The 17,264-nt window shown below is 44.0% G+C and overlaps 1 protein-coding gene across 20 annotated transcripts in view; it reads left to right on the top strand.

Moving 5' to 3' along the window:
* The window catches only part of LOC142847804 (protocadherin gamma-C4), a 191,244-nt gene that overhangs the window by 143,819 nt on the left and 30,161 nt on the right, over nucleotides 1–17,264 (top strand). Inside the window, exon 1 of one of the 20 annotated variants that reach the window (XM_075968877.1) lies at nucleotides 13,082–15,828. The exons of the other annotated variants lie outside the window; for them this stretch is intronic. Within the exon in view, the coding sequence (XP_075824992.1) occupies nucleotides 13,399–15,828 (2,430 nt within the window). The 5' untranslated portion in view covers nucleotides 13,082–13,398. Of the gene's footprint in view, nucleotides 1–13,081; nucleotides 15,829–17,264 lie in introns of those variants that run through there. 20 annotated transcript variants of the gene reach the window in all.

Here is a 17,264-nt window from a genome sequence, read left to right as displayed (position 1 = left end):
TGTCTGAAGGCCAGAAGAGGGCACCAGACCCCATTACAGATGGTTGTGAGCCACCATGTGGTTGCTGGGAATTGAACTCAGGACCTTTGGAAGAGCAGGTCTTAACCTCTTAACCTCTGAGCCATCTCTCCAGCCCTAGCTTGTGCTTTTTCATTGGTCAACTGAGATCATTAATAGTCAAAGTTACCAAAAGGTGTGTACCACTTCCTGTTTGTTTGTTTTTTCATTCTTCCATTGCTTACTGTTCTAGAGTGGTCTGTTTTTTCCTGTGGCCTCATGGATGTGTTTAGCTTTTCCTTACTTCAAAGAATTCTTCCAAGTATCTTCTGTAGAGCTGACTTAGTAGTCAAAAATTTCTTTAGCTTCGTTTTTTGTGTCATGGAAAATTTTTCTTTGTCTTACGATTATGACAGATAGTTTTGCTTGGCATAATAATCTGTGCTGTGGCCGTTGTTGACATAAAACCCATTTCAAGGCTTCCTAGATGCTGGCTTCAGCGTTGGCTCAGGCTCAGGTTCTGACCCGCAGGTGGATAGCACTCAAGTGGCCCTGAATAGCTTGAGCTATCTTTGTATTACACTTACGCAGAGTTTTTCTTTCTGGAATTACTTGAACATCTTTATTATTGGCTCCTATTCTTTTACTTTTAAGCAATACATCATATTTTAAGGAATACACTGTAATCATTATGAACACCCCCATTGTTCCTCTTTATGGTCCCCCAAATATACTTTCCCACCCCCTAAAAAACCTTATTCTAGACAGAATTCAGCATTTTTGCAGGCTTAACTAAATATCGAGCCAGACACATCCTGTTCTCACAGCAGTTATGTCAGCTGGCAGCTACTTGAAGTTACAAAGTTAAAATGTAACAGACATGGGTACAATGATTTAAGGGCAACAGTATTCAAACCCAAACAGTTCTTTCATGTCTTCAAGATACCCTTGTATACAGTTCCCTTTCTACAAGGTCCCCTGTCTCAATCTTTCTGTAAAAGGCAGACCGTAATGAAGCTCTCTTTTCCATCTCACTATTCCATACTTCTTCCACCAATATAAGCTGCTGTGTATAAAGATGGATCTGTCCATCCCATATTTTGCATTGCATCTTTCTTCTTGGAGCATCCCGGATACTACCATTGATTCTATATGCTTGGCATCCAGGGGACTTATTCTCAACAGTGGGCATTATGTGCGTTCCTGAGACTTTTCCCCATCTGTGTCTGCATGCCTTACTCCCCTTTCCAGAACTGGGAGACATGGCTAAGGTGCCAGAACCTAACTACCTGAGTCAGAACAGTTCCCAGGATTAGGAGTTGTAGTTAGTAATTCCAGATAAGACAGTTGAGAAGCATTAACCCCCTGCTGAATCTTAGGGGAAAGTATTTGAGAAAGAACAGAATTTCCAGGGGAAATTACAGCTGTTGCAAGTGTGACTGACAAAGTAGAACTAAAAACCACCCGAAGAATCACCAATATAATGTTAGAGAAAAGAGCCTGCAAAATGCACAAATTCTGCACGTTTCTACACTGTCCCATGGACTACTGGTCCTTGCCAAATGAGTCGATTCCAAGGGTGCCTTGTCCCAAGGAAACCTACTGGTGATCCAAGACTCAGCTTCATGGTTCCCAACACCTGGCTTTTTAAGTTCCTGTTGAGAAATCTGCTGTTAGTCTGTGCGTCTGTCTTTATGTGTGACTTGGTGTTTCTCCCTTGCAGCGTCCCATATGCTTTCTTTGCTCTGTATATTTAACATCTGATCTGCATTGTAATAAAGGGATGTTCTTTTCTATCGTATCTGTTACACGTTTTAAAGCCTCCTGCACCAGACTGCTCATCTTTCCCCCTAGAGATGGGAGATGTTTCTACTCTGATTTTATTGAAAATATTTTCCCCATGTCTTTAACAAGAAATTCTTCTCCTTCTTCTTTGCCTACAATCCCTACATTTGGCCTTTTCATTCTATCCCCAAGCTCAGTGCCTCGCTTAAACTATCATTTTATGTTTGTCAGTGTCTGAATTCTAATTCTTGCATCTTGTCTTCAAGCCCCCACGTTTTCCCTCCCTCCATCTTTTCAATTGGTGGGGCTTTCCATGGGACTTTGTGACTTATTGAATTTTTCATCCCTACTATTTCAGTCTGGTTTTTATTCAGTATTTCTCTTTATTAAATTCCAGTTTCTTGTCCTTTAATGACTTCCTTACTTCATCCAGCTATTCGTTGGTGTTCTCTCGGAATTCGTGCAGGGGTTTGTTTTTGTTCTCTTTCCGCATGCTTGCAATCATTCCTCTGAATTCTGTGTCTGAGTTTTCTGTATTTCTGTTTTGGGGCTTAAACATTACCATTCTTACTCTCTTACTTGAAGTGCTTTTAATGTTCAAGAGGGACTAGGTTATAGTGGATTGAGATGACATTTTTATCAGTGTTCAGGGCACCAGACTTGATCCCCAGTACTTTCCTGAGAATAGAATACCCTCTGCAAAGGCAGATGCTCTCAAAAGACCCGCCCACTATGAATATACAGTAGTGGGCATTTAAAAAAAAATCACTTCTGAGCCAGAAAAATTACTCAGTGGGTAAATGTACCTGCCAGCAAGCCTGATACCCTGAGTTCAATCCCTGGGACCCACAAGGCGGAAGGAGAGAACTGATTCATGCAAGTTTCCTCTGAGCCTGATTTGTACATTGTGGTACGCACACTTACACACACTCACAAATGCACACAAGTGCACACACATACATACATCAGTGTAAAAATTTCACCAATTATTTCTTAAGAGCCAGTTATTTTCAGGAGGAAAGTGATAGAACTGTATTTATCAGTGGAAAGGGGGAAAGCAGGGCAGGACTAGTGACTAGCATTGGCTTGATAGGGAAGATGATGAAAATTAAATACGTAAGTGTAACAAGTCATTTTTTGTCCCTACGGTCAGCTCCCAAATAATGATATGGAAACTTCTTATTAATTATGAAAGCTCAGTCAAAATCTTGTCCTACTAGCTCTTCTAACTTAAATTACCCCGCTTTTGTTAATTTTATAGTTGGGGGTCACCACAATATGATGGAATAAAGGGTTGCAGCTCTCAGAAAGTTGAAAACCACTGCCTTAGGATGATGAGACAGAAGAGACCCATAAACAAGATTAAGATAAAATAGATGCTGAGTGTGGTGGTGCACACCTTTAATCCCAGAATTTGGGAGGCAGAAGCAAGCTGATCTTTGTGAGTTCCAGGCCTGTCAGGGCTGCATAGTGAGATTTTTGTCTTAAAAGAGAAACAGAAAGGGGGTGGGAGCAAAAACAGAGCAGGGAAGGGGGGTGCACACCTTTAATCCCTCAAGGCAGAGGCAAGCAGGTCTCTGAGTTGGAGGTCAGCCTGGTCTACAGAGAGGGTTCCAGGACAGCCAGAGCTACAAAGCAGGAGCAGGAAGGACTGGCCTACTCAGTCAGCACTGGGTATTAAATAAAGGAAGAATAAATATGAAGAGACAGGGGCGAGATGGGGAGACAGATATGAATACAGCTTGGCCTCTTGATAGATCCAGTCTCTAATCTTCCCTGGCTCCCAGACACTTTGCATCCCTGGGCATTCCTTTCAGAGATCAGTGCTGAATGCTGGTCACATCGGGGTGATCTCAGGGTGGAGCTGGCAATGCTGTTCTCACCTCCAGACTCTCCTTTGGGAGACTGTGACAGATGCTGGTCTGGGTGACATATATCATTCGGACTTACTCTCTTCATTAAGAAGGAGTGAGATTTGCTTTGAGAAGCAATTTTTCTTTTCTGATAGTGTTTGTGTGTACAAGATTTCTTAGGATTAGCCTATGGCAGCTTTAGCCTTGAGCTAACTTAACCCTATCATTAAGTTTCACCTGTCTTACTGATCTAAGTGTTGAGCAGGAACTCTGTTCTACCTAGATAGAAGCCCCCAAGTTCATTCCAAGCCCCTAAGATCTCCAAGGAGTCTTGTTTATATCTCTGTGTTCACTCAGGTCCAGCTCTAGTGGAGTATCAATTTCTGCATGCTCGGAGACTCAAATCAGTCATTATCCAGAGCTTTTGATTCTTTTTTAACCATTTTAAAGTGTGTATGTACGTATGTGTATGCATGTGCGTGTGCATGCGTGTGTGTGTGTGTGGTGTATATGTGAAGTTTGGAGGGCAACCTGCCAAAGTTGGCTTTTTCCTTGCCTAGTCATTTTTCCATTTCTTTTCATCCTTCTTCTTCTTCTTGTTGTTGTTGTTTATATAGATACAGTTTGTTCCACATGGATCTTCAATTTTAAAATAGTTTCACAAATCCCAATGTATATGCACATATTTTAGTCTGTTCAGCATTTGGGTAGTTTCCAATATTTTGCCACTGAAAATAATTCTGAGCCAGGTGTAGCACTTGGGAGGAAGAATAACCCAATATAAATATATGTGTGTATTTTTAAGAATTTATTTTTTAAAGATTTTTAAAAATTGTATTTATTTTGAGGCAGGGTCTCACTATGTCGCCCTGGCTGTCCTAGAACTCACTATATAAACCAGGCTGGCCTCAGACTCACAAAGATCTGCCTACCTCTGCCACCAGAGGGTGAGATTAAAGACATGCACCACCATGACTTTAATCCCAGTACTTAGGAGACAGTCTGGAAAAAAAACAGAACTTCATTTATATAGTGAGTTCCAGACCAACCTGGGCTACATGAGACCTGTTTCAAAACAAACAAGCAAACAAAGACAAAACATTGACTTCTAAAACCATTATTTGTTGTTCTAATATATTTTTAGATTTATTTTAAATTGTATGTGTAAGTGCACATGAGTACAGGTGCTCCCTGGGCCAGAGAAGCTCACTGTAGGTGGTAGGAGTCACCGTGTGGGCGCTGGGATCTGAGCTCTGGTCCTGTGTCAGAGCAGAGCGTGCTCCTGACCTCTGAGACACGCACCCTTGTCCCCATAATATTTATGAGATTTTTTTTGCTCTAAGAGTAGACAGAATGAAAATATTACAAAATTTGCAGGTTATCTTTTCCAAACAAAACATCTAAAATATTCAGGTAAACTTGAGGTTAATATTAACACTAACCCATTCAAATTTTCTACCTAATCCTTGAATCTTCTCCCTGTGTAAACTGGGATACATGTTCGTTTGAAATAAGGTGATCTATTTTTATTGTGATTCTCCTCCAATCATCTGTCTCTTCATCTGACCGTAGCGTGTTGTTCCATGGATAAATTAGGTTGAATTGAAAAATTGCTAGCTGATATTTAGAATGTTATTAATGGAAATGTGCACACACACAAAACATCACACACACATTATTTTGGTTTTTGTTCTTGAGCCAGGCTCTCGCTCAGTAGCTCAGGCTGACAGGGAACTCACTGTGTCCAGGCATCCTTAGGCTGCCTTCGGTCCTGCTGTACAGCCTCCCTAGTGCTGGGCTACCTGGGGTGAGCCACCAGGCCTGCAGAAAATATTGTTTCCTTGAGTGCAATAATTTAATTTTAAAACTTCCTGAATGGAATATTCTGATATAACTTCAGTCTTGGAATAATATTGGATAATTAAACCATTACTTAACATCTAAAATAATATCAGGTCCTTTTTTTTTTTTGAGACAGGGTCTCTATGCAACCCTGACTGGCTTAGAACTGGCTATTTCCATTATTCCCCTGCCTCTCCCTCCCAAGTGCTGGGATTAAAGGTGTGTGACACTCTCCCCAGGTTAAGAAATCTTTTTTGAGCGTCTCCTCTGCTTTAGGCAGGGCCACTGTCATGAGTATGGCCTATTTAGTCACACGGGCTCCATGTTAGTAAGGGACCCATATTTAGCTGCCCCTGGGTTAATTCTCTGCTGCTCTAATAATTCGGCAAACTCCTTTTTGTCTCTGTTTCTTTTTATTAGCCCAGACAGTTTATATAGTTTTATATATATAGTTTTAGTGTCAAGCATTGTTTAGCAAAGAGGGGGCATATCTATTGCTTGTATTTTGAATTAGCCTCAGGTTTCTGTATGGGAAATGGAAGACAGAGAAAAGATGTCAGAAAGGAAACTATCTTAGTATCTAAAGTGACTTTGAGTGTGGTGGTGGTAAAAGTGGATAAGTGGTTATCCGGCTGCTCTTCCGGAGGACCGGGGTTCAATTCCCAGCAGTTTCAGAGGATCCAATACCTTCTGACTTTCTTGGATACCAGAATACATGTGGTGCACAGACATACATACAGACAAGACATCCATACACATAAAATAACAATAAATATCAAAATCTAAAAAAAAACCATACTTCGGAAGCTGAATGTGTGGTATGTGTTTTATTTTTTAAATCACACACACACACACAGTCTTTAGGACTGGGGTTCCATCTTAGTGATAGATGACTTGCTTAGCAGTCACAAAGCCAGGACTGTGAAACAAAACACACACACACACACACACACACACACACACATTTATTTAGGGAAAAAGAGACATCGTAGACCTGGTGCAGTGAGTAGCTCAGGCCTTTCCAATCTCTGTGAGTCTGAGGCCAACCTAGTCTATATAGTGAGTTCCAGGCCAGTGAGGGCTTTGTAGTCATGCCCTGTCTCAAGAGGGAGTGAGGAGCCCTGAGAGTGGTGGCTCACACCTTTGACCCCAGCACTGGTGAGGCAGAAGCAGGTGGATCTCTGCATTCCAGGCCAGCCTGGTCTACAGAGGGATTTCCAGGACAGTCAAGGCTACACAGAGAAACTCTGTCTCAAAAATAATAATAATGATAATAACAACAACAACAACAATTTAATAAATAAATAAGATTGTGTTGTCTGGCAAAAGGGAGGAGGGGCTGTTAAATGCTTCTATACAAGAAACAAAAAAAATATGCTGGGACCAACTTATTTATAATCATCTTCATCTCCCTTCCCTTCATCTTCCTTACCCTCATTTTTCTTGCTATTTTTGTTCCTGATGGCTCCCTTTTTTTCTGTATCAGGCTTTCATCTTTAGAGTGGCACATTTTCCTTCAGCTCAACAGCCGCCTTTCATAAAGCTGCTGGCTCTGTTCCCTTTCTCTCCTCGTTTCTTTGTGACGTCACCAATGGCCAGGATGTTCCACTTTTATTTATCTGTCCTCAGTGAAGCCTGGTTTCCCAGGGCTCTTTCCATGGAGGTCAATGAACTGTAATGTTGTCTGTTATTCCTTCTTAATAAAAAATTCTATAAAATCAAAATCAGGGAGCTAAGGTGTGGCTCAGTAACAGAGCACTAGCCTAACATGTCCCGTGTTTAATCTCTTTCTTTTTCAACAAAGGCAAAAACCACAGAGACAGAAAGTGGATATGTGGTTCCTGGAGGTTAGGATTAGGAGCAAAGACTGACTGTATACAACCACAGGGGGAAGTCTGGGGGGTTAGGGTAGTATTTTAAAACAGGATGTTGGTTGAAAGGATGTATCAATTTACTAAAATCCTTGAGCTGTCTGTGAGTGCTAAAATACCATGTAAGCAGCTATGTAAGTTTATTGAAAAGACTTGAAGTTGGTTCAGGTCCCTGTGGTATTCCAGCAGGCACTATTATTATTTCTGGTTTACAGATAAAGGAAAGGGAAGTTAAAAATAAAAACTTGGTGGCTCAGTGGTAGAGTGCTTGTCTAGCATGGCCAACACCCTGCAGCCAGTCCCCGAAGGTGACTTCCAGGCCAGCCTGGTCTACAGAGTGAGTTCCAGGACAGCCAGGGTAGTTACCCAGAGAAGCCCTGTCTTGAAAAAACAAAAACAAAAATAAAATCACAACAGAAAAAAAAGAGAATAAACCAGACTAAAAATAAAAATAACTAATGGTTATATAACTATGCAGGTAATATTCAGAATTGGAAGCTGAGTCTTTTTGACACTGAAGTCACACTGTTTACTGTATAATACCTGAACTTCCTGTTTTAACATTATTTTTCTATATTTCATGGATCAGAAGATGTCTTGAATTATAAAACAGAGATGACAAAAGATAGAGACTAGAAAATTATGATGATGTGTCTGTCTCCAGCATGGGGAAGATGCAGGCAGGGGGGATGGTAAGTGGGGGGCTCCCTAGAGAAAATGACTGCACACATATAGGTGTGTGTTCCTTGGTGTTTCCTAATTAGTCACTATGACATTAACGTGAAAGTTGTTACATTTAAAAGTATCTGAGGGGGCTCTAGAGATGGCCAGGGGCCGAGAGCACTTGCTATTCTCACAGAGGATCTGGGTTCAATTCCTAGCACCTACATGGCAGCTCAATCATCCTGTAACTGTAGTTCAGAGAATCCAATGTCTTCTGGCCTCTAAGGGCAGAAGAACACACACAGTGTACTTAATGCAGGCAAAAACATTGTTGCACATAAAATAAAATAAATATTTTCAAAAGTATTTAGGGCCAGGTATTGTGGGCTCAGAAATGGAGCACTGGCCCAGCTAGTATGAAGATGTTGTTACCAGTGGGCAGGTGCTGGGTTGGGGGTTCCCAGGTTTTTAGCTTCTTATTCAAGAATGAAATAAAAATCCACACAGACTGCAAAGTAGCCAGGAAAATTTATTCAAAAGCAAAGGAATAGTACAGATTATAAATAATATATAACAAGATTGACAGCAGGCTACCATGGTGGAGGTACTCAAGGGCATCAGGTTATTGCCTGGGGCTTCTTATTATGGAGAGCCTAAGAGAAGGAGCTGGTTACTAAGGGGTTTAGTTTGGATGGACTCTTTATTTTGATTGACAGATTAAGTCATAACTGTGTATTGTGTATGTCCTTTCCTATGATGCATCTGATTTTAATCCTGTGCCTGCCTGGCTATGCATAGGGGTGAGATGTTAAATGGGGAGTATCCCAAAAGTTCACTTAGGAACACAGTGTTACCTTATTGCACACACATTTAGGAGGAATCAGCCTTTCCATTCACAAACATTGATATAAGCGAAGAACAATTGAAGAGAATCCAACTAAGCTTGATGGTCTAAGAAGAGGAAAAATTTATGCTATTGTTCAAAATGGGGCCTGCATGTAGCTCAATGCAGGTGGCGGTCCTGTGTTGGGAGGTAAGTACATTGTACAGGTTGCTAGGTACATTATTCAGAGAGGTGCTTTGCATAATGTGTGCAGGTGTGTGCTGCCAAGCTCATTATTATTATGTGCATATCCCAAACCAACTAGAGTCTCAGGTTACTAAACTATTTCTGTGCTTGCCTTCCACAAGGCCCCTGAACTTGATTCCTAGCAACACACACACATGCATACTTGCATACCTGCACACATGTATGTATTCATGCATATAAATGCACAAATAATAATAACTAGAGGGGGAAGAACTTGGTTGTAGCTTGGTAATGTGGTATGTGCTTAGCATGTGTGAATTAATAGTTTTAATCTTCATCATGAGTATGAGCATGTATATGTGAGCACACTTGCACACACACACACAACATGAAGTGACTACTGTACTAGATGGGTGCAGGGAGAACACAAGTCATCATCAGAAGTTGTAGACAAAAGTTTCTGTCCCACCTGGTCCTGCAGCTTTTCAGTCCCAAAGAAACACACACAGGCTTATATTAATAATTATAAACTGTTTGGCCTATTGCTCAGGCTTATTACTAACTAGCTATTACAACTTAAATTAACCCTCAATTCTTATCCACATTTAGCCACATGACTTGGTACCTTTTCTCAGTAAGGTATTCTCATCTTGCTTCCTCTGCATCTGGCTGGAGACTGCATCTCTGCCTTTACTCTTCCCAGAATTCTCCTAGTTTGGTTGCCCTGCCTATACTTCCTGCCTGGTTACTGGCCAATCAGCGTTTTATTAAACCAATATGAGTGACAAATCTTTACAATGTACAAGAGCATTCTTCCTCAGCAAGAAGTGGTTTGGTTCCTGTCTGTGGACTCTTCTTTTCCTTTTCATTTATTTGGGATGGGAGAAGTGTGCACGTTTAGAAAATAATTTAATGCAGTCTCATTCGTCAATTCTTGCTATTATTTATGCTTAGGGGGAAAACAACTTCAAAAAAACAAGTATCACATATTTTCTCTTACAAGAGCTATTGGAGACGGAGTGAGAGGAAAGGGTATAAAAATAAAAGGGGGTGTTGGGGAGGTGGACAGAAGGGGGAAGGGAGGATGATGGTAACAGAGAGGAAGCATGGGGAATGTCCGTCACATACATGTATAGAATGACACAGTGGAACCCCTTACTTTGTAAATTAATATAAGCTTATAAAAATCATAAAAATTATAAAAATCAATAAAACCTAGCCAGGCGGTGGTGGTGCACACCTTTAATTCCAGCACTTGAGAGGCAGAAGCAGGTGGATCTCTGTGAGTTTGAGGCTAGCCTGGTCTACAAGAGCTAGTTCCAGGACAGGCTCCAAAGCTACAGAGAAACCCTGTCTCAAAAAACAAAACAAAACAAAAACAAAAAAATAAATAAATAAAGCCTTAAATTGTGCTAAGGTCAATGGAAAAAATAAGGTACCCCAACAAAGGATCCTGCTTCTAAATAAAACCTACAGTTTTTTAATAATTTATTTTTATTTTATGTACATTGATGTTCTGCCTGTATGTCTGTGGGAGGGTGTTCAATCCACTGGAACTGGAGCTACAGACTGCTGTGAGCTGTCATGTGGGTGCTGGGAATTGAACCCAGGTCTTCTGGAAGAGTGGACAGTGCTCTTAACTGCTAAGCTATCTTTCTAACCCCCAAACCTGAAATTTTTAACTTGTTTTGTTGTATTTCCATTTTCCCAGAGCTAAGATTATAAGCTTATGATATCATGCCTAACCTTTTGTTCTTGTTGCTGCTGCTGCTGGGGATCAAACCCAGAGTCTTCCAACTGAGCTGCACCCCCAGGCCATTTGTTTGTTGGTTGGTTGGTTGGTTAGATGGTATTTTGTTTTTTGAGACAAAAGATTTGGAATATAAGCAAGCGAAGGTAAAAGGGGGGAAAGATACTTTCCTGGGGGCAAAGCAGCCTGGGTGGAGGCCCTGGAGCACAGAGGGTCTTGCTGGGACACTGAGAGCACTGTGATACTAGAGTGAGAGAGAGAAGGTGTGAGGACGTGGATTCTACACAAAGGCTCTGGTATTGTATTCCAAGAGAAACAACACTGCTGTCGAGGAGTAGCTGTGAGAAATATGACCTAATTGAATTTTGGAGAAGTTTATCCTACCTGCTGTGGAGAAGGCATCTTGGAGATGTCTGCTGCTTTGTGAAGAGGTATTAGAACTATAGGCCTTACTATAGGGGAATGGTATACATTTTAAAATCCGGTTTTCTGGGATCAGGAATGTGTAACTCAGATATAAACACTTGCTTTGCCTTACATACATAAGACCTTGGGTTCAGCCCCTAATACTTGCCCCTCAAAAGCTTTCAGAATCCAAATTATGATTCATGTGATAGCGAACAGACCAAAAAAAAGTTTTAATAGGAACACCTCTGAATAATCCACCAAATTTAGTTATTATCAAACTTTAATGTGTCTTCACACCAGCCAGGTATTTTGGTTAACTGCAAATTCTTCACTTCTGACAAGCTCCCAGTGCCTGCCTATGACACTGTCCTCACCTTTGGGATAGCAAGTAGCTATTCCAAATTCCATTGTATCCATCCTAATGCCTATCACAGTTACTCTAAATTCTATAGTATCCATCTCCTAATGCCTACTCCAAATTCTATTGTATCCATCTAATGCCTACACAATTCTTGGTGGTCTAGCCAATTGCCATCTCAAGTATTTAAAACTGGTTTTGTTTTCATTGGCGTGGGGCGGGGAAGGGCAGGACCTCACTGTATAGCTCAAACCGGCCTGGAACTCATGGCAATCATCCTGCCTCAGGATTATAAGCATGAGCCACCTGACTTTAAAACTGTGGGTGGTAGGGTCAATGCTGAGGACATGGCTTTTCATTTAATCAGAAAAATCCTGCATATGCTTTCTAACTTTTCTGGCTACCTCGCTGCCTGAGATCAAAACTTAGCTACACTTCAGAAAGGACAGGGTATTTATGTGGAGTCTGAGGCACCAAAGCTTCAGATCCAGCACCTAAGGAATGCTTTCCATCATTGAGGTTTACTTTGTACCAAGCACTTTTCTTTGCTCATAAGCAGGACAGGATTCAAGAGGCCTGTAGGTTAGTTTCTTGTCCAAGCTCTGCCTTTATTTCATCGCTAACTTGTATTCCTTATTCTAACCAGTGCTAGTTTTTGTTGGGTGACTACAATCCCAAATGTAGAACTTTTCATTTTGTGACTAAAGCTTTGTATTTCTCTAAAGAATTTGTAGAGTGTTGCTCCCCATCATTTCAAGGATCTTATGAGAAGTCCTGGATACCCTAAGGCCCCTCCCTCCCTTCTCTCTCTGAGGGAGATTTCTTTATTAGCAATGCAATGTGAACTCGGAAACTTAGTAAAAGGATTAATCTCATAACAGAGAGTGTTAGAGATCATGTTCTAACCAATTGAGATTACACGGTTGGGGGAAAAAACAGGTAGGGAAATTTCACATTGCTCTTTGTTCCTTTAAATGATCTTTGAAAACAATCGTGCCATCCAATTTAAAGGCAATAAAGTCTTAATCATACTTTTAAAATTTCAGGACAGAGTTAAACCAAACAGGTAATAGTTCTGTGGTCTTGCTCCACTGAGGAAGTAATGAATTCTAGTCTCCTTTGGAGAAAGATAAAACTGTGGGTTTATGGGGAGGGGCCGTTGGTTGCAAAGAACACACACACACACATGCCAAGGCAGAATCTACCTCTGAACTACACACATCCCAGAGCCAATAAAAGTGATATTAATCTCCCCAGAAATACTCATTCCCTCTTCCAAGCAGGGTCCGGCTGCTTCCTCTGCCCTCCAACAGACCCAATTTGCTGGCGTCTTTCCAGTCAATGCTGTATCGTTTTCAGTTTGGATCGCTCCCCTTTCTAGTGTTCAAAGACGCGATTAAAGTGTTTAATGGGCCTGGTTGGGCGGGGGGGGGTGAATAGCGGGGGAGGCAGATCCGCCCGAAGATTGGGTTTGCTCCCCTGGCGCTGGCAGAGCGCTGGACAGGAAACTCTGGAAGGCAGCCAGAGGAAAGTGAAGTTCCTGGCGCGAGCGCGTGTCCTACTCAAAGAACCCGGCGCTAGCGCATTCTTCGTGCAGTTATTGGCTGGGACTCTGTGTGCCGCTGTCGGCCAATGAAGACACAGGAGATCTGGCCCGGGCCCGTCCCCTTTCGGCGCCCCGGGATGAGACAGAGACTGAACAGCGGGCGAACAAATCAGCGGCGCCCAGAAAGCCATGTCGGACTCGGCGCCCAGCGCCCAAGCGCTAACCCGCTGAAAGTTTCTCTGCGAAACCTCCGGGTCCACCTGGACCCCGCCCAGAGGAGCTGCTTTTGAGTGAGATGGTCGCAGAGGCCCGGAGCAGCGGACTGGTAAGCCCCGGGAGAACGGTGGGAGTTTTGCTTCTGCTCGCTGCCTTGACCAAGGCTTCCACCATCATTCACTATGAGATCCTGGAGGAGAGAGAGAAGGGTTTCCCCGTGGGTAACGTGGTCACGGATCTTGGTTTGGATCTCGGCAGCCTGTCGGCCCGCAGACTCCGGGTGGTGTCCGGAGCTAGCCGTAGGTTCTTTGAGGTGAACTGGGAGACTGGAGAAATGTTCGTCAACGATCGTCTGGACCGAGAGGAGCTGTGTGGGACACTGCCCTCCTGCACTGTAACTCTGGAGTTGGTGGTGGAGAACCCTCTGGAGCTATTCAGCGCGGAAGTGGTGGTGCAGGACATCAACGACAACAATCCCTCTTTCCCCACCGGGGAAATGAAATTGGAGATTAGCGAGGCCATGGCGCCGGGGACGCGCTTTCCGCTCGAGAGCGCGCACGATCCCGATGTGGGAAGCAACTCTTTACAAACCTATGAGCTGAGCCACAACGAATACTTTGCGCTCCGTGTGCAGACTCGAGAGGACGGCACAAAATACGCGGAGCTGGTCTTGGAGCGCGCCCTGGATTGGGAACGGGAGCCAAATGTCCAGTTGGTGCTGACGGCGGTGGACGGAGGAACCCCAGCTCGCTCCGCCAGCCTTCCAATTCGTATCACAGTGCTGGACGCGAATGACAATGCGCCCGCCTTCAATCAGTCTTTGTATCGGGCGCGCGTCCGGGAGGATGCACCCCCCGGCACGCGCGTCGCCCAGGTTCGTGCAACTGATCTGGATGAAGGCCTCAACGGAGAAATCGTTTACTCCTTCGGCAGCCACAACCGTGCTGGGGTGAGGGAGCTATTCGCCTTAGACCTTGTAACGGGGGTGCTGACAATCAAGGGTCGCCTAGACTTCGAAGACACCAAACTCCATGAGATTTACATCCAGGCCAAAGACAAGGGTGCCAATCCCGAAGGAGCACATTGCAAAGTACTGGTAGAGGTTGTGGACGTGAATGACAATGCCCCGGAGATCACAGTCACCTCCGTGTACAGTCCAGTACCTGAGGATGCCCCTCTGGGGACTGTCATCGCTTTGCTCAGTGTAACTGATCTGGATGCTGGCGAGAACGGGCTGGTGAGCTGCGAGGTTCCACCGGGTCTCCCCTTCAGCCTGACTTCTTCCCTCAAGAATTACTTCACTTTAAAAACCAGCGCAGCACTGGATCGCGAGACCATGCCAGAATACAACCTCAGCATCACAGCTCGAGACTCGGGAACTCCCTCTCTCTCAGCTCTTACAACGGTGCGGGTCCAAGTGTCCGACATCAACGACAATCCTCCTCAGTCTTCCCAATCTTCCTACGACGTTTATGTTGAGGAAAATAACCCCCCTGGAGTTCCTATATTAAACCTAAGTGTCTGGGACCCCGACGCCCCACACAATGCCCGCCTTTCCTTCTTTCTCTTGGAGCCAGGAGCGGAAACTGGGCTCGTGGGTCGCTATTTCACAATAAATCGTGACAATGGAGTCTTGACAACCTTAGTACCCCTGGACTACGAGGGTCAGAGAGAGTTCCAACTAACGGCTCACGTAAACGACGGGGGTACCCCCGTCTTGGCCACCAACATTAGCGTGAACATATTTGTTACTGACCGCAATGACAACGCCCCCCAGGTCCTGTATCCCCGGCCTGGCCAGAGTTCGTTGGAGATGCTGCCTCGAGGTACAGCTGCGGGCCACGTGGTCTCAAGGGTGGTAGGTTGGGACGCTGATGCAGGGCACAATGCCTGGCTCTCCTACAGCCTCTTGGGAGCCTCCAACCAGAGCCTTTTCGCCGTGGGGCTTCACACGGGTCAGATCAGCACTGCTCGCCCAGTTCAGGACACAGATTCACCCAGGCAGATTCTCACAGTCTTGATCTCAGACAATGGAGAACCATTGCTTTCCACCACCGCCACCCTGACTGTGTCGGTAACTGAGGAGTCTCCCGAAGCCCGGGCCGAGTTCCCCTCTGGCTCTGCTCCCCGAGAACAGAATAAAAATCTCACCTTTTATCTACTTCTTTCTCTAATCCTGGTCTCTGTGGGGTTCGCAGTCACAGTGTTGGGAGTAATCATATTCAAAGTTTACAAGTGGAAGCGGTCTAGAGACCTATACCGAGCCCCAGTGAGCTCCCTGTACCGAACACCAGGGCCCTCCTTGCACGCAGACGCGGTGCGAGGAGGCCTGTTGCCGCCGCACCTGTACCATCAGGTGTACCTCACCACGGACTCGCGCCGCAGCGATCCGCTGCTGACGAAACCTGGTGCCGCCAGCCCACTGGCCAGCCGCCAGAACACCCTGCGAAGCTGCGATCCGGTCTTCTATAGGCAGGTGTTGGGTGCAGAGAGCGCCCCCCCTGGACAGGTAAGAGTTAGCAAGTCATCTCTGAAACGCGTGAATGCTTGTTGATTCCTTCACCGCATTCAGGGAGGTATAGATCTGCTTTGTTGTTGCTGTTGTTTTGAACGATAGTAATTGTTGTTGTTGTTGTTGTTGTTGTTTTCTGAGCATGCTTCCAGGCTTTGACCTGTCCTTCCTAGATCGAGCAGCGCCTTTAGGGGGAAGTGACTGGCTAGAGTGTGCTTTGTGCTTTGTGGTCCTATGTCAAGATGGGGATGCTTGTTTGACTCATACATGGACTCAGTTCACACCCTCAGCACTCTTTTCCCACCACAACTAAGCACTCGTGCTAAGGGCACTTGATCTCAGCACCCAGAGCTCAGCTTGGTTTGCTTTGGAATGAACTTTTGGACACCTCTAAGAGTGTTAGTAGAAACACCTTCTTGTCTGCCCACCTTTTAAGTGTTTGTGGCATCTTCTATATTAAAACTAAGGTGTTGGGGGATGTTAGCTTGTTTCTTTGTTTGAGGCTGGCCTGGAACTCACTGTGAAGACCAGGCTGGGCTCAGACACAGAGATTTGCCTGCCTCTAAAACTAATGGTAGGTTTTTAAAAATATAACCTTCATTAGCTGCACACACAATCTTGTACATCACTCTCAAATAATTTATAAAGCACTCTCGGCATCCTTTAAATTTGTTTCAAGCATATTATTGAAAATAATGGGCATGTTACCAAATACTGATTGGTAATGAGCATTGTAGGAAACAGGAAAATACATAAAAATATGAAGACAAAAATAACTATAGCGCCAAAGCTAACCATTTCAATTACAAAAATAAAATTCATTTTGAAAATAAATCTAGATGGCCCACAAGCATCAAGCGGTAAAGCCTCTAGGTTCCTGATCTTTCTCCAGCACTGTGTCTTGCTAGGTGTGGACCTACTGGGAAAAGGAGCTGCATTCTTTTCCTTAGAAAGGTAAAGCATTCTTCCGTGTGTGATGGAATGCTGGGGAATACAAAGGCTTCTCGTTGAGACAGGCTATACACACTCTCAACTGTAGGAGAGTCACTGATGTCTGGTAACTAAGTACATTATTGCTGGCAATTCTTTTTTAGGTATTGTTTGTTTGTTTGTTTTTCAAGACAGGGTTTCTCTGTGTAGCCCTGGCCATCCTGGAACTCACTCTATAGACCAGGCTGGCCTCAGACTCAGAGATTCTCCTGTCTCTGCCTCCAAGCGTGCTAGGATCAAAGGTATATGCCACCATGCCCCAGTTATTGCTGGCAATTCTTGGGTTTGGAAGTTAAACAAAAGGATCTCAACTACCAACTGAGTTTTGGACCACGTGCTATTCAGCCTCCTTTCTAAGTCTCTTAGATGCAAAGAGGAAATAATATGGGCTTTGTTGGAGCTATTCTGCATGTGCCTTGTTGTCATGGCGGTTAAATGTTATT

Source organism: Microtus pennsylvanicus, chromosome 4 (genome assembly GCF_037038515.1).
Source record: "Microtus pennsylvanicus isolate mMicPen1 chromosome 4, mMicPen1.hap1, whole genome shotgun sequence".
NCBI classification, from domain to species: domain Eukaryota; kingdom Metazoa; phylum Chordata; class Mammalia; order Rodentia; family Cricetidae; genus Microtus; species Microtus pennsylvanicus.
The sequence above is the reverse complement of the archived record's forward strand: the minus strand, read 5'-3'. Positions and strand labels throughout refer to the sequence as shown.